This window comes from Sorex araneus, chromosome 2 (genome assembly GCF_027595985.1).
Source record: "Sorex araneus isolate mSorAra2 chromosome 2, mSorAra2.pri, whole genome shotgun sequence".
NCBI classification, from domain to species: Eukaryota; Metazoa; Chordata; class Mammalia; order Eulipotyphla; family Soricidae; genus Sorex; species Sorex araneus.
This window is the reverse complement of record NC_073303.1, coordinates 364674569-364692704: the sequence shown is the minus strand read 5'-3', so window position 1 is coordinate 364692704 and position 18136 is coordinate 364674569. Positions and strand designations below refer to the sequence as shown.

Below are 18136 nucleotides of genomic sequence, written 5' to 3'. Positions count from 1 at the left end.
CCTGGCTCCCTCTCGGGAGGTGGAATTCAAGTAAACGGTTCCAGCAAGAACTGCTCTGAGGCCCTACAGGATTCTCTTTCTCCCTTCTCAGATATTGGCTATTCAATGCACCTCCAACTTCAAAGGACTGTAACAGAACAGGGCAGAGTCCCACGAGGTGATTGAGGAGCAAGTGATGAAAATAGAACCTAAAAGGACATGGCACTCTTCTTTTCTTTGGTTGGGAGGTGGGGGTGTTGTACCATACCCAGCAGCACTTAGGGGCTACTCGCTACTCGGTGCGCAGAGGACCAGGTGGTACCAGGGTTCGAAGCCAGGGTTCCTGCATGCAAAGCACTTAGCTCAGTGCAACTTACTGAGCTCTCTTCTCAGCCCTATAAACTCTTAATTAAAGCCACTGGAACTTTCCACTGGCTATTACACAACCAGAAAAATTAGCAATGTCAAATTAAAAATTAAAGTCGACAAACCATGAGTCTGGTATGATTAGGGTTTTAAGATGCCCTTTCTAAATATTCTAAATAGATTGTTTTGAAAAAAATCATTCCATACCATATATCTCACATGGTATAAAATGATCTTTTTCAAACCAATCTATTTAGAATATATGTTCTAATACAAATATTAATTAACCAAAAGAAACAATCTTGGTATCTGATTCTTTTTCTACTTGTTCTGGAAATGCAGATTTCTTCTCAAATTCATAAATGACAGAGAACGGAGGAGATATCTTTTAAAATCATTCTATTCCAGTTCCCCAAACTCTCTTCAGTAGGAAAGTGTATAAATATACGAATTTCCTAATTTCAAAAAAAGTTCTACAAATGCCTGACATTGGATCCTACAGTATCTGTCCAGCTCTCTCCAACCTTGGTAAATTGTATTCTGAATGCAGCAGAATCCGCAGCCGTAGCAGTGGGCCAACATAGAGCAATACAGTGTTGGTAGGTTTTTGCACGGCTCCACCTCCTAAAGTTAGGGTAACTCAGCATCATTCCCATTTCTTTTTTTTTTTTTTTTTTGCTTTTTGGGTCACACCCAGCAATGCTCAGGGGTTACTCCTGGCTTTGCACTCAGGAATTACTCCTGGCGGTGCTTGGGGGACCATATGGGATGCCGGGGATGGAACTGGGTCGGCCTCGTGCAAGGCAAACGCCCTACCTGCTGTGCTATTGCTCTGGCCCCTCATTCTCATTTCTTAAAACTCACAAAGCTGTCTGCCAAAAACTGCCATGATGATCAATAGCCATCATTCCACTTTCATAGTATTAAAGGGTTTCTCAAAGGCAAAACAAGGAATTGATTATAAATAAAAAAAACAATGCACTATAAAAAGGAAAAAATCACTTAAAATTCTAAAAGTCTAAAATAATTTAAAATATTTAAATTATTCTTTAGATTGGGACAACCTAAGTACTTAATTGGAAAGATACTCCATAAGTTTAAAAAAATACTTACTAATTTAAAAAAATACTCTACTTACTACTAAAAAAAATACTTACTAATACAGGCTGGAGCAATAACAAAACGGGTAGGGCGTTTGCCTTGCACGCAGTCGACCCAGGTTCAATTCCTCCATCCCTCTCGGAGAGCCCGGCAATCTATCAAGAGTATCCCACATGCATGGCAGAGCCTGGCAAGCTCCCCATGGCGTATTCAATATGCCAAAAACAGTAACAAGTCTCACAATGGAGACGTTACTGGTGCCCACTCGAGCAAACTGATGAACAACGGGAGGACAGTGCTACAGTGCTACAGTGCTACTTACTAATACACCAGTAGCATTTGAAATAAAGACAGATGAGGAGGGGAACATGAAAAAGAAAATACTTACCCACTTTCAGATGCACTGACAATATACTGTTTCTCACCAGAAGCGCAAGCTTTAGACAAACAAGTGATTGAAGCGGTATGACCAAACAGCAATGCTCGGGGATTAACCTGGAAAAAAATATATACATATTGGCTTTTGTGAGGTTTGAGGGTTTATTTTTGTTTGCGTTGCTCTGGATCCACACCTGGCAGTGCTCAGGACTCACTCCAGGCTCTGTGCTCAGGGATCACTCCGGAGGGTCTCAGGGAACCGTGCTGGGTCAGGGAAAGAACCAGGTCGGCCGCAGACAAGCCAAACGCCCTAGCAGCTGCATTATCATCGCTCCAGCCCAGTACCGGGGTTTTAAAAATTAATCTTTAGAAATCACAGTAAATGTTTGATATAAATATATTACTATAGTTTTGAGAAGAACTATAAAAAATAACAGCAACAAAACCACAAATCCCGGGGCTGGAGTGATAGCACAGCGGGTAGGGCGTTTGCCTTGCACCCAGCCGACCCGGATTGATTCCCAGCATCCCATATGGTCCCCTGAGCACGGCCAGGGGTAATTCCTGAGTGCAAAGCCAGGAGTGACCCCTGAGCATTGCTGGGTGTGACCCCTCACCCAAAAATAGCGAAAAAAAAAAAAAAAACACAAATCCCACCGACTCACGGCTCACGGTCGCCCTACCAAGCAGTCCCGAGGTCTGCACCACCACCCCCCCCCCAACCCGGCAGGACAAGCTCCCCGCCCAATAGACGGGAGAGCAACAGGGAAAATTCAAGCCGTGGCAATTTGAAGCTCTAAGCTACAGGGTCAGGACAAGCCAGGGAAGAGGGTAAATTTGCGTGGACGGAAGCTGCTCTCAGGACATGGTGGCAGCACAAAAGGCATAAACACATGTTCCACCAGAGGCCAGGCTCAAAGTCCGGGCACCGCCTGGCCCCCTACGCACCACGGGAAGCAACCCCCGGCAGTGCACCAGGAGCTGCCCCAAAGCACCAGGGAGACCAGCCCCTGAGGATCTCTGGGCAATAATATTGCAAAATAACCAAGAAGTCTGTTTTCACCTAGCTTTTGAATAAGACCTTCAGTGATCTGAACACACAGGTAGATCTCTAGCTTAACATTCCCAATCAAAAGGGAAAAAAAATAGGGGGCAGTGGGGCCAGAGCCACAGCAGAGCGGGGTGGGCGCTTGCCTTGCACATGGTCAACCCAGGTTCCATCCTGGACATCCCGTATGGCCGCCCAGAGCCCATGAGGAGTGATCCCCGACCATAGAGCCAGGAGTCAGCCCGAGCATCGCCAAGTGTGGCCCAAATCAAATACTAATAACATCACTTAAACCATAGACGAGACCTTTAAAAACGCCTTCAGTTCACTCAGTGGTGTCCATCTTGCAAACAATTTATCCTGATTCGTTAGGAGAGCAAAATTGTTCCAAAGTTAATGTTGCACAGAAAAAAGCATGGAGAGTGTGCTATAATTCTAATGTGAAAACGTGAAAGATTTTTCAAATCAAATTCATCTTGGCCATCTGTTGCACAGTACCATGAGAAAATTTAAAATGAATTTCTATGATTCGAACAGGGCTAGAAAAACCTTCTCATGCATCCAGCCCACCTCTAGAATGATATTCCATACTCTCTCATTGAGGAAAAGTTGCTTTTGACAAATTCTTTCCATTTTTTCCAAGAAAATAAAGTTAGAAATGGCTAGCTTTATTTCTAATATATATGTTCTTGAAGTAAATTTTTATTTTTCCTATAACAGAAAATTAGAGCCAAATATTATTCCCACCATTATCTAGAAAACCACAAAAATTATCTAAATGGGGAAATCTTACATGGTCACCTCAATGGAAAGCAAAAAAAAAAAATTAAATACAATGTTCTTTTATGATTAAAAATTCCCTATGGGGCCAGAGAGATAGTATAGTAGCTCAGACTCTTGCTTGGCCTTGCATGTGACTAAACCAGTTTTAATCCCCAGCACCCCACATAGTCTCCAAAGCCCACCAAGATGATCCCTGAACAGAGTCAGGACTAAGTTCTGAGCACTGTTGGATGTGGCCCAAGGAAAGGAAGGAAGTAAGGGAGGAAGGGAGGGAAGAAGGGAGGGAGGGAGTGAGAAAGGAAGGAAGGAAGGAAGGAAGGAAGGAAGGAAGGAAGGAAGGAAGGAAGGAAGGAAGGAAGGAAGGAAGGAAGGAAGGAAGGAAGGAAGGAAGGAAGGAAAAAAGGAGGGAGGGAGGGAGAGAGAGAAAGAAAGAAAGAAAGAAAGAAAGAAAGAAAGAAAGAAAGAAAGAAAGAAAGAAAGAAAGAAAGAAAGAAAGAAAGAAAGAAAGAAAGAAAGAAAGAAAGAAGAAAGGAAGGAGAGCGAGAGAAAGAAAGAACAAAAGGAAGGAAGGAAGGAAGGAAGGAAGGAAGGAAGGAAGGAAGGAAGGAAGGAAGGAGGAGAAAAACTCTCAATAGTAGAGGGGTTAAGACATTTGTCTTGCTCATGGCCAACTCTGGTTTGCTCCACAGCACCACATATGACGCCCTGAGCACCTCCTGAAGTGACCTTTGGGCACAGAGCCAAGAAGCCCCTGATTACCACCGGTATAGTCTAACAACAACAACAAAAATCTCACAGGCAAGCCCTATCACTTGGCAATCATTCAATAAAACATAATGAATCCCCCCGTCTCCATGCTGCTGACTCATATGTAGTCGGCTACAGCTCTGAAGGCACATCACATTCTACAACCTCATTTCCCGATCTGTACGCTCCCAGCCTAAAGCATCACCCAAGTCTGTGGATCATTTTTCCAGTACTAGCAGTTTCACTCTTTAAGTGTATACCTAAGATCAATCAAAATATATATCTCATTTGAAAATGTTCACAGCAGCATTATTCAAAGGTGACTACCAAAGGTGAAAAAAAAATGTCTATCAACTATAGTAAGAAGTAACATATGGGGCTGGAGCAATAGCACAGCGGGTATTTGCCTTGCACGCGGCCGACCCAGGTTCGAATCCCAGCATCCCATATGGTCCTCTGAGCACCGCCAGGGGTAATTCCTGAGTGCAGAGCCAGGAGTAACCCCTGTGCATCGCCGGGTGTGACCCAAAAAGCAAAAAAAAAAAAAAAAAAAAAAGTAACATATGATCGACCCATGCAATGCAATCATACTTGGCCAGGAAAAGAATGAAATATGAAACACGCTACAATAAGAACCCTGAAACACTTGGCTAAGTGGAAAATCCAGCCATAAGGGAATCACATATTAAATTATTTCATTTATATGAAATGCCCAGAATAGCAACCTATATTCAATTTTATACCTTAAAATGGGTGACTCTTGTACATGTAAAGTACATCTTAATAAAGCTGTTTGTTACCCCCCAAAAATTAAAGAATCAACCTTCTTGGACTGAAGAGACAGCACACAGGTAAAGACACCTGTCTGGCAAGTTGTTGGGAACAGTTTTCCCCAACAAGCCCGGACACACTGTGCACCGGGTCCAGACAGACGTGAAGCGAAGGGTGACGGGTGCCCGGAGAGAAACACCCCCTGGGAGCAGCCAGTGACTGTCCCCTTTACTGCCAAGCACACACATGTTTCAGGGAGGGTCTCGGCTCAGGAGAGAGTTATTTGCCTATCGCCTTTCTTCCCTGCTCTGCCCAGTCCAACTCCAGTCTAGGCTAGATGCTGCGGTCAGGATGACGTGAACAGTTTCTGTGTCTTTGGTGCATGTGACTAGGAGGTTGAGTGAGGCTCCAGGCTGAACACCCCATGCTGACACCCTGTTCCTGCCAATTTTGCCCAGATACTGTCTCTTTCGAGGCTTCACTTCTGGGCAGCTTTGCTTGTCGGGTCTTATCTGCTCCAGGGCCATGCATGCTCCACCGCAAGCAACCGACCCAGGATTGAACCCTGGACCCCCGGCACCTCTGGGAATGTTCCCTGAGCACAGAGTCAGGAGTAGCTCCTGAGCACTGCTGTGTGTGGCCCCCAAATCAAAAAAAAAAATCAACTCTGCCAACTACACAAGCCGGATAGTCACCACCTATTTCTGCTTTTCCCCTACACATTCCCAGTGAAGCTGCGAGGAGGTTAGCATGGAATTGGAGGGATCAGTGCTCCCACTCTGATCCGCCTTGTCTGCAGACACAGAGTGCTCCAGCAGAGTGACCAAACACAGCAAAACACACTCGACAGGGCTGGAGGCTCAGTGTAGTTGGCAGAGTGTTTGGCTTGCATACGGCCGACTTAGGTTTGATCCCGGCCATCCCACATGGTGCCCCGAGTACTACCAGGAGCAACCCCTGAGCATCGACGGGTGTAGCCCAAAACCCCCAAACAAACACTATTTTATAAAAGTTCTGCTTTCTTAATCCACTGTAGAGGCACAGATATTCAAAACTGGTTCATTGTCTACTAATCTTTTGGGGAACCCCCAACCCCCACCCCACCCCACGAATTAATGTAACACTTAAGCTGCTGAGGGGAGATACTAGATCTGAAAACAGCCAAAAGCAATCATAGTCAAAATGTTAGTTGCAAAAAATGTATGATGGGGGCTGGAGCGATAGCACAGCGGGTAGGGCGTTTGCCTTGCACACGGCCGACCTGGGTTCAAATCCCAGCATCCCATATGGTCCCCGGAGCACTGCCAGGGTAATTCCTGAGTGAAGAGCCAGGAGTAACCCCTGTGCATCACCGGGTGTGACCCAAAAACAAAACAAAACAAAACAAAAAAAACAAAAAAAAATGTATTATGAACCAAGCATTGTTCCAGGGTACGTTGTTTTCTTTTTTATTATTTTTTTAATTAATTTATTTTTTAATTAGTGAGTCACAGTGAGGGTACAGTTACAGATTCACACATTTTCGTGCTTGTTTTTCCCTCATGCAATGTTCAAGAGCCCATCCCTCCACCAGTGTCCATTCTCCACCACCCATGAACCCAGTATCCCTCCCACCCTCCAATCCCATCCCCCCACCCCACTCCACCTCTGTGGCAGGGCATTCCAGTTTGTTCTCTCTCTCTCCTTTTGGGTGTTGTGGTTTGCAGTAGGGGCACTGAGTGGCCCTCATGTTCAGTCTCTAGTCTACTTTCAGCACGCATCTCCCTCCCCGCGTGGGATTTCCAATCACATTTTACTTGGTGTTCCTTTCTCTATCTGGGATGACTTTTTGGGCACATTATTTTCAATTAAGCAGCTTCTTTTATTTAAGCAGGAGGGAGAAGAGGGGCTGGGAGGCCGTCCCTGGCATGCTCAGGCTCCACTCCTGACTCTGGACTCAAGGTTATTTCGGTCCGCAAGGGACCGTATGCAGGACTAAACTGGGTCAGTCGCATGTGATGCCAGCAAGCACCTCACCCCCTCCACTGTCCAGTCAGCTTCTTGCATTTTAACCGTGCGCCAGGCATTGGATATACTCACTTCCAAGTCCTCAGAGAGATCCCAAAGACAGATCTGTCCATCGTGGCATCCAGTGACAATGGTGGCCCTGTCATCTGTTAACAGCACTGAGGAGATGCAGTGTGTTGGAGCTTTGCGCCCCCAGAGGATGATGGGTAGAACAAGGCTGTTTCCTGCCATTGTGTCTTCAAACCTGGAATGTGACGAGAAGAACATCAGGAGTTGTAATATTTCCTGGTAAATCATAAAATACTTTTATCCTAAAGTCAACTTGAACTTCCTATCTGTGAGAAATTCTTTTGGACATTATGTATGTATGTAAGCTCATTATACATACTCAAATGTAGCACTATAGCACTGTCGTCCCATTGTTCGAGTTGCTCAAGCGGGTGCCAGTAACGTCTCCATTGTGAGATTTGTTGTTACTGTTTTTGGCATATCGAATACACCATGGGTAGCTAGCCAGGCTCTCCGAGAGGGAGGTATACTCTCGATAGCTTGCCCGGCTCTCCGAGAGGGATGGAGGAATCAAACCCCAGTCGGCCACACGCAAGGCAAACGCCCTACCCATTGTGCTATCGCTCCAGCCCCCTCAAATGTAATCTAATTAAAATTTCAATCCTCGGGGCTGGAGTGATAGCACAGCCGGTAGGGCATTTGCCTTACACGCGGCTGACCCGGGTTCGATTCCCAGCATCCCTGAGCACCGCCAGGAGTAATTCCTGAGTGCAGAGCCAGAAGTAACCCCCATGCATCGCCGGGTATGACCCAAAAAGAAAAAATTAAAAAAAAATTTCAATCATTACAACAAATCAAGCAGTATTACCTTTTTAAAAATAATAATAGGGGCTGGAGAGATAGCACAGCGGGTAGGGCGTTTGCCTTGCACGCGGCCGACCCGGGTTCAAATCCCAGCATCCCATATGGTCCCCTGAGCACGGCCAGGGGTAATTCCTGAGTGCAGAGCCAGGAGTAACCCCTGTGCATTGCCAGGTGTGACCCAAAAAGCAAAAAAAAAAAAAAAAAAAAAAAAAATAAAAAAAAAAAAATAAAAATAATAATAATAATTTTTAATTGAATCACAGTAAGATACAGTTACGAAGTTGTTCATGATTGAGTTTCAGTCATACAATGTTCCAACACCCGTCCCTTCACCAGTGTCGTTTCCCACCACCAACGTCCCCAGTTACCCGCCAGCAATGCCCCCACAAGGACAGCAGAGCTACTCTCACAGCCCTTCCAGAAAGACTGAGGGTCTCGGAGCCCCAAAGGGAAGGAGAAGTAATGGGGAGCAAATCAGCACCCACACAGCCCAAGTCAGAACCTTTGCCACACAAAATGACAAGTGAGTCTCAAAATCTTAAGTCTCCAAACCAGTAAGAAAGAGCAAGGTCCGAGAAAAATCTCAGGATTGTTTCTCAGTGTGCTAAACCCCAAAGAGAGAGAAACTCAGTCAACCATATCAAGGACAAATGCATTCTATCCCCAGGTCACATCTCATAAATTCTGCAACTTAAAGGAAACAACTTCTTTAAAGCCAATTGTGTGTGGGGCTGGAGCAATAGCACAGCGGGTAGGGCGTTTTGCCTTGCACGTGGCCTACCCGGGTTCGATTCCCAGCATCCCATATGGTCCCCTGAGCACGGCCAGGAGTAATTTCTGAGTGCATGAGCCAGTAATAACCCCTGTGCATCTCCGGGTGTTACACAAAAAAGGCATAAATAAATAAATAAATAAACAAACAAACAAACAAACAAACCCAATTGTGCATAATAAAAAATTTATTTCTGGTGAAGAGTCTGAATGTGAGGCTGGGAGTGTGGCAAAGCTTGCACAGTGCCTGGGTAGGAACCTGGCCCTTCGGGCCCATGCACCAATGGGCCTGTGGTTGCCAGGCACCGCCAGGAGTGTTCCCCACCACAATGACACTAATAGGAGACGTCCAGTGGCTACAGTTCAGACAAGTTGGAAATAAGGCCTGAGAGTCAGAGAGGGTCCCGGAGAAGACAGAAGTTTCTTCCAGATCTTAGGGGACGCAAGAGTCACCTGTAGGCTTAACAGATGGGAAACCCAAAGAAAGTGGCACTGCAGTGATTTATTTTTCTGCCCAAGATTTTTAAGTGACATAAAACAGTATGTATCTATGCTTGTATACCTTGAAGGCTGCCCTGAAAAATTTTCAGGAACACTTAAAAGAATAGTTGCTTTCTGTGAAAGAAATTAGTTGGAGGGTGGGAGAGACAGCACTGCTAGGAGGGCACGTGCCTTGCACACACCGACACGGGTTAGAACCCCAGCACCCTTATGGCCCCCCAGGAGGGCATGATCCCTGGGCACAGGGTCAGGAGTAAGCCCTCACCACCCAATGTGTCCCCAAAAAACTAAAACGAGTTTGACAACCAGTCTTATTCCTAGAAAAGACAATCTCCTTTCTCTTTCTTTTTTTTTCTGAAATTTTTTGAGAGGGCGGGATAGTAGGGTGGAGGGGAAGGGCCTACCCCCTGCAGTGCTCAGGAGACCAAACCATGACAGAGGCTCAAAATGCACACCCTGTGCTCTACCATCCCAGTCACATTCCCAAAGTCTTTTCTTTAAGCTCCTGGCATTCTTGAAACAAATGCATGACTGTCATTCATTTGATTACCCTCTCATTAAAAAAATAAAAATATAAATGTTATTATTTTGCTACCACTAAAAGGGATAGACTTTTAGATTGATAGATGAATAGAATAGAACAGAACAGAACAGAACAGAATAGAATAGATTGTGAGGTCACTTTATATTCTAAAACTAGTGTCGTGCTCACCATTTCACTATCGTGACATCAATAAATGCTGCCACCTTACTATCTTGGTACTGGGGAAGGAAAGGAAGCACTGATGTTAACCAGTGTGGTCTGCTCTGACCCTCACTGAACACACAGGCAATAGTGACTCCCTCAGAAAGAGACCCTGGAGGGAATTCATTTTTCCATGGCATCAAGCGTTCAGTTTTAAACTCAGCTCCGCAAAGAGATTTCTCTTGATTAAGTAAATTCACAGCATGGAACGCAATATGGCGACAGCTGGAAAGAAAACGCTTTCTCCAGATATTTGAGGACTCGTGTCCAATGCATGCCGCCTGGCTGGCAGAGACGCAGATCACAGAGGGTCAGAGCTCAGGAATGCATGTGCCACAGGGAGATGGGCTGGCTCTGAGGCAATGGGAAAGAACATTCTGGCATCCAAGGGCCAAGGCACCTGAAGGAAGAAACCTGACAGAACAAAGCGTCTCATAGCTACAAGGGGATGCGGGTATAGTCCACACCACTAGGAAAGACATCGGCTTTGAACACAGCTTCTCCAGAGGCTACAAGGATGACAAGATTCAGGACCAAACCAGTCCCCACAGCCTCACAGACCGAGAGCAGCCAGCCACGGGGCCTGGACGAGGAGCTCTCGCTCAGGTGACGAGGGTCTGAGCAAGGCCTGTGGTGTCTCACCAGAGTGACTCAGACAACAAAACGTATGGGCGCTCGTTCTAGAGAGCAGGTACAGGAAGCCAAGGTGTGCGGAGGGTTGAAAGGGAAGGGTTTGTCCCGCCCCTTCCTGTGGCTCACAGGAGTCAGCTTCATGCTCGTGGACTTCTCTGTAGAGGCATGTCTCCAAATGTCCCCCATTCCATAAGGACATCGGCCATCCCTGATCAGAGCCTGCCACGATGACCCCAGTCGATGGGCCATCTGTGAGCCAAGCCAAATCCCGAGGTACTGGAGGTTAAAACCTGAAACGCAGGTGAATTTTAGGGAAACAGGATTCAACCCACCACCACTGTTCTGTCCAAGGAACATGACCTCAAACTAATGAATCACCCATAAAGTGATTCTCCCTTAGGAAACAGTGGTAAAGAGTGTCACTGTATCTTTCCCAGGGCATGGAAATTCACCGCTGTGGATAGAATGAGAGTGGAACCATAGAGAAGCTCACCAAATGCGAAGTAAAGGCTCACAGGGCTTACAATGCTTGCCTCTAAGAAGGCATCCCATATGGTCCCAGGGCACTGCCAGAAGTAATTCCTAAGCACTGCTAGGTGTGGCCCAAAAACAAAAAAAATTTAAAAAGAGAGAACCAAAGCAAAATTCAATTAAATGATTAATCTGAAATAGTATTAAACTTGAGAGATATTAAATCAAAGTATAAGTCTCCAAAATATTATGTATGTGCTCATAATTTGCACATTAATAATATATTAAAGGAAACTGTTAGCTTCCAAACCTTAGCGTTATAAATAGATATGTTCGAAGACCTGATGCTTCTTCTTTTTTTTTTTTTTTGGGTCACACCCGACATTGCACAGGGGTTACTCCTGGCTCATGCACTCAGGAATTACTCCTGGCCATGCTCAGGGGACCATATGGGATGCTGGGAATAGAACCCGGGTCGGCCGCGTGCAAGGCAAACACCCTACCTGCTGTGCTATCACTCCAGCCCTAAGACCTGATGCTTTTTAAACTATTAGATACAGTCCGTTTTCACTCCTGTTTCTACCAAAATCTAACTCTAAATTACATTTAGGTACTAGCAAACCAAAATGTTAATAAAACTTTGGAGTCAAGGCCTGGAGGCAGAGCCCAGGGGGCTGGAACGCAGACTTTGCCCCGGGGGCGGGGGGAGGGTCCCTGGCACCACATGGCCCCCTAAGCACTGCCAGGAGCAACCCCCAACACGAGGCTGGCAATAGCGCCCCCAGCCCCCACAACAGTACCAGCTGGCACAGCCCCAGAACCAAACACGAAACTTCAGGGTCCAATTTCAGGGGCTCAGTGAGTAGGCTCGCAGGCGGCCAGCGGCTTGGATCCCTGTCAGGCCATATGGCCCCCTGAGACCCACCAGGAACCCTCCCTGAACGCAGAGCCAGGAGCACGGCCAGGTATGGCCCAAAACCAAGAGAAAAACCAAGAGTTCTAGGTTCTACTGCTCATATACTCATGAGTGTCATGAGTTTCATGTCATTTCCAAAGCTTGCTTATGGCATCGAGAGTTATTCTGCAGGGCCAGAGAGAGAGTACAGAGGAGAAGGTGCCCGCCTTGGTCAGCCCTCTGGGGTCCAACCCCCAGCACTGCATCTGCTGCCCCCAGCCCCGCCGGGAAGCCCAGAACACGGCCAGACAATGTCCCCAAACCAAAACCAAAACAACAACAATGACCGATTTGTAAAATTAGTTTTGAGTCATGTTTAACTCAAAAAAAAAAAAAACCCATCAAATCATAAAGAGCAGGAATCTGGGGGTGGGAGAAATAGTGCAGTGGGTCGGGAGCCTGCCTTGCATGCTGCTGACCTGGGTTCAATTCCTAGCAGCCCATATGGCCCCCTGCGCCCGCCCAGAGTAGTAATCCCTGAGCACAGAGCCAGGAGTAATCCCTGAGCATCGCCAGACGAGTCAAAAAGAAAAAAAAAACAAGAACAAGTCATCACTTTTTAATACTTTAATTTCCTATATTACTTTAACTTCTTATATTTGTGTTTCACCTAATTTTACCTTCACGCTCAGGCAAACATAAAAGTAAAACTGTACTTGGGTCAGCAGCCATAAAGATAATGACTGAAAGGACACTGAACTTACAATGGAAAGATCTATATGCAAACCTCGGCTCTCGTATAGAATCCTCTAGAAGTCACCCCTGTGGGCCTCAGGTCCTCCATCTGGAAAGACGGCCAACTGCACACCCCCGAGTCCCTGCTGGGCCAGCTGCCAGGATCTGGCACGCTTAGAAGGTTTCGTAAAGATTAAGAGAAACCATACAAGAAACGCAACTGGTAGCTAGCAACGGCAGAGTTTCAATAAATACCCAGTTAAAAAACATCAAAACAGGAGTCAGAGCGAAGTACAGCGTGTAGGACCTTTGCCTCACACACGGCCATCCCAGTCCAGTTCCCGATATCCTATCTGATCACCTGAGCGCTATTTAAGCCCTGAGCATCACTGGGTGTGGTCCAAAAACCTACCTAAACTAAAAATACGGGGTTGGAAAGATAGTATAGTGGGTAGAGTCCCTGTTTTAGATCCAGTTAGATCCCCAGCATCCCCCAAGGCTCCCCGAGGACCACCAGGAGTAATTCCTGAGTGCAGAGCCAGGTGTAGCCCTCTGAGCATCACCAGATGTGGCCCAAAAACTTTTTAAAAATACAGGATTGGAGAGGCAGTACCAGAGCTAAGGCGCCTACCGTGCGTGCAGTTATCCCCAGTCTGAATCTCTAGCACTGTAAATAGTCCCCTGAGCACCCCTAGGGGTGACTTCAAGCAGAGTCAAGAGTAGCCCATGAGCACTGCCAGGTATGGCCTCAAATCCCCCCCTTCAAAACAGAAATTTTTTTGCTACTTGACATTCTTCTTCCCCATTTGCTGGCTTCTTCCAGTGCTGTCACTGAACACTTAAGAAGGTTGGACTCTTCAACAGGGCAATAACTTCTGTTTACATTCTGCCAACTGTATAAAAGTGTTATTGTTCATCTTGTCAAACAACTATTGGCAAATATATCAACTCCACTCTACATAACTTTATTAAGAAGAGTATTACACACTCCTAGCCTAACAGTGAAGCAATTTTAGAAATAAAACAAAAGTTGGCATTAGACACAAGTTGAAAAAAATGTTACATGGGCTTAAATACAGGGCTTATGTACTTAAAGGCCCCCATGGGGCTGGAGTGATAGCATAGCGGGTAGAGTGTTTGCCTTGCATGCGGCCGACCCGGGTTTGGTTCCCAGCATCCCATATGGTTCCCCGAGCACCGCCAGGAGTAATTCCTGAGTGCAGAGCCAGGAGTAACCCCCATGCATTGCCGGGGGTGACCCAAAAAGCAAAAAAAAAAAAAAAAAAAAAAAAAAGGCCCTCCAAAGATAAAAGAAAAAACTTTTTTTTGCTCTTGTTTTGGGACCACATTTAGTGGTACTCAATGCTACTCCTGGCTCAGTGCTCAGGAATTACTCCTGGTCACGCTCGGCGCACTACATGCGATGCCAAGGATCAAACCCAGACCTTCTATATGTGAAGCTCACACTAGGCACATTGAGTTTTCTCTCTAGCCCAGAAAAAATAAAGCACTTTTTCCAAGGGGCAAAGCCTTTTTCACAGCAGGTAGGTGTCTGCTGTGCAATCCATCCACCCAGGATTGATCCCCCACACCCCGTATGAACCTGGTTCCCTGAGCACTGCGAGGAATGATTTCTGAGTGCAGAACCAGAAGTAACACTTGAGCATAGCCAGGTGTGACTCGAAAACAAAAAAAGAAAGAAAGAGAAGAAAAAAAAAGCAGTTTCAGAGAGCAAAAACCCCTCTATGGAAAGGAGAGGAACTACAATACTACAATACACTAAATTATCCCATACTTGACCAGAATCTACTGACAACAGGTTTGGGGAAGGAAAAAGGCTCACAGCTCACCAGTCTTCACACTGGTCTGAAGCAGAACCAGATGGTAACAGACTGCACAGCCCCACAAGGAGATATGGCCCCACACATCTAAGGGGAGAAGCAAGATGCTAGATCTACTGGCAGTAGCAGACACCGAGATTAACACAGAAAGGAAAGAAGACAAATACACCACTGGGTGCCCTGAGCTGGGCACACAGTCATAAGCTCAGCTATAATGGCGACAGTTTTGAAAGCAAAAGAGAGAAGATGTTACAGAAGAGAGCCACTAAATCCTGGCATTTGACGAAGCCTGGGAGGGCAGAGGTAAAAAGACAACAAAAACAATCGCTTCTTTCCTAGCAGAGTGATTGAGGAGGAGATAAAAGAAAGAAGTGATGCCAAAGAGGAACCAAGGCATAACCAATCTCAGAAAAAATCACATCCAAGGCAATCTTTTTATAAAAGGGCACCAGCGAACTGAACAAAAATAAAGTGCCTGTAGGAACAGCAGAAATGCAGTAATCCTTGGCCCGTATCAGTCAATCCAGTCATGGTGGAACGGACAAACCCCCGGCTTCACCTGCAGGTGGAACCTCCACCCCGGGTGTGACTCATATTAAAATGAGGGGACTGGGCACTGGGGTCACCTTGGCACCCCCGTGGAGCGTGCCTGCTTCCCCTCAGCCCCACCCGACCCCCATTCCTTGGAGATGCTGTGAGGGGCGCACTTGATGGGGGGATGGGGGAACCAAACACTGTCCTAGTCCCAGCAAGTACGCTGCCCCCAAGGCCCTCTGCAACCCCCCCATAATTAGCAGGCTCTTTTTGCTCGCTTTGACACATTTCCACTAGTCAGTAAACTTCACTTCCCAGTTATTCTGGTGAATCGGGATTTTACTTTGGTACACTGGAGTAGGTATGAATAGATGGTATGAATAGATTGGTCAGACATCTGGACCGAGGACGCGGGGGGGGGGGGGGGGAGGACACGGCTCCGAGCAAGGGAGGAAGGGTGTCTGGCCACCAGCACGTGACACGGCTCACCAAGCAGCCGGAATCCCGCCTGAGCACTGTAGCTAGAGCCCCCAAATACTCCTGGGTTTGGCCCCACAAACACACACACACACCCCAAATGATAATACACGTGGGCTCCGTGGCATAGGGGAGAAGGAGACTGGAGTAGGGCTGAGAAGTATTAGAAAGGGTGAGACAGAGGCGGGCTGGAGCGATAGCACAGCGGTTGGGCGTTCGCCTTTCACGCGGCCGACCCGAGTTCAATTCCTCCGTCCCTCTCAGAGAGCCTGGCAAGCTACCCGTGCATATTGGATATGCTAAAAACAGTAACAGTAAGTCTCTCCATGAGAGACGTTACTGGGCCCACTCGAACAAATCGATGAGCAACGGGATGACAGTGAGACAGAGGCAGGATGACAAGATAGGACAAGCAGAGATTTTCTCCAGGAATAAATAGAGGACCTAAGAGAGGCCTCATCAAAGCCCCTGCCTGCGCCCCTCCATCAAGAGCCCAGACCGTGATTCATCAGACTCCGGAATAAAAACACCAGCCCCCCCCCCCCCGCCCCCCGTCAAGGCAGAACTGCTCTGACCCTGCATTCCCCACAGGGCTCATCTCCCGCTGCTCCCCCAAGCTACCTCCCTTCTCGAGGCGTTAACACGAACAGCACTCCCTAATAAACTGGCTGCAAAGCTGCAGCTCAGGTCTACTCTCCAGGGAACCCAAACTGTAAGACCAAATGTTGCTGGTGACTTTTTTTTTTAATGCAAGTGTTATAATTACATTATTCTATTTTTATATGTTTGAAAATGTCTCTGATTTACAGAGGCTACTTGGAAAGACCGTTAATGGCCATCAATCGGGGATTACTTGGATATGATGGTCTCATAATGAAACACAGCCACAGGCGATATGAAATCATCTCTAATAAAGACAGAGGGAAAAAAAGGTAAAGTGTAGAACATACCCGGTTGGGTCTTTTAAGAGGTAGAGTACATGTGTATCTACACATATATCCCCACTTACACACTCAGAAAACATTTAGAATAGGGGCCAGAGAGATAGCACAATGGGTAGGGCGCTTGCCTTGCATGTGGCTGACCAGAGTTTGATCCTCAGCAACCCATATGGTCCCCTGAGCACCTCCAGGAGTAATTCCTGAGTGCAGAGCCAGGAGTAATCCCTGAGCACAACTGGGTGAGATGCAAAAACTGAAAGAAAAAGACCAAAAAAAAGAAAATATGTAGACTTGGGCTGGAGCAATAGCACAGCGGTAGGGCGTTTGCCTTTCAAGCGGCTGACCTGTGTTCGATTCCTCCGCCCCTCTCGGAGATCTGGCAAGCTACTGAGAGTATCGCGCCCGCATGGCAGAGCCTGGCAAGCTACCCGTAGCATATTTGATATGCCAAAAACAGTAACAACAAGTCTCACAATGAGAGGCGTTACTGGTGCCCACTTGAAAAAAATACATGAGCAATGGGATGTAGACTAATTCTGCAGGCTGGGGATAAGATCTTCGTGTTGTTACAGGGCTGGCTGGCATGAGGCTCTGGATCCAATCCCCAGCACCACCAAAGGAAAAAAAAATAGCAAAAATATATTACGTCTAGACTGACCCCAAAAGTCCACTAGCGCATGCAGGAAGGAGCGTTGGGCTTGATCCTGGTCCCTCAATCCCGGGAGCGCCAGCAGGCACACGCCCTGCAGCACGGGCCGCTGACCGCCCCTGGGCACTGCTGGGCGGGGCCCAGCACCAGCCAGCAAACAATCCAGGCAGGAGGCTTATCTTTAAGGAGAGAGAAAACTGGACCCAGAACCAGACAGCAAAGCTTATCTCTAAAGTAAGAGAAGAAAGAGACAGACTGGGTCAAAAATTCCAGTTCTCATGATAAACCTTTGGTCTTCAGGTTTTTCTCCCACCTTGAGCAATTTCACTAACTCCCAGAAGAGAGTTTCAGAAGCCACGCAATAAACAGAGAGGCCCTTTTGCTTTAACGGCGTGCATCTTCCCGAGGGGCCGGCCCCAAGACAGCCCCAGAGGCAAGTGTGCAAGCAGGCGCCCGGGCCCCTCCCGGGCTCCCCAGCACCAGAGGGACGGACCCCAGGGACCCGGCGGGAACAGCCAGGAGATGAGATAAATAAGGATTCAGAGCTCAAAACCTGTGAGCTCAGGGGCCCGAGGTGGAGCCCGGAAAGAGGCACGAGGCCCTGGGTTTGTGAGGTCCTGGATTCTACTCTCGGCACGATAAAACAAAATACTTTAAAAAGTTAAAATCGGGGGGGGGGGGGGCTGGAGTGATAGCACAGCGGGTAGGGCGTTTGCTTTGCATGCGGCCGACCCAGGTTCGAATCCCAGCGTCCCATATGGTCCCCTGAGCACAGCCAGGGGTAATTCCTGACTGCAGAGCCAGGAGTGACCCCTGAGCATCGCTGGGTGTGACCCAAAAAGCAAAAAAAAAAAAAGTTAAAATCAGGCTGGAGCAATAGCACAGCGGGT

At 47.1% G+C, this 18136-nt stretch overlaps 1 protein-coding gene across 1 annotated transcript in view; it reads right to left on the bottom strand.

The window, feature by feature from the left end:
- The window catches only part of WDR7 (WD repeat domain 7), a 344916-nt gene that overhangs the window by 312699 nt on the left and 14081 nt on the right, over positions 1-18136 (bottom strand). The window contains exons 2-3 of the mRNA XM_055125361.1: positions 7253-7424; positions 1835-1941 (exon numbers count right to left, since the gene is read on the bottom strand). Of these exons, the coding sequence (XP_054981336.1) occupies positions 1835-1941; positions 7253-7411 (266 nt within the window). The 5' untranslated portion in view covers positions 7412-7424. The remainder of the gene's footprint in view (positions 1-1834; positions 1942-7252; positions 7425-18136) is intronic.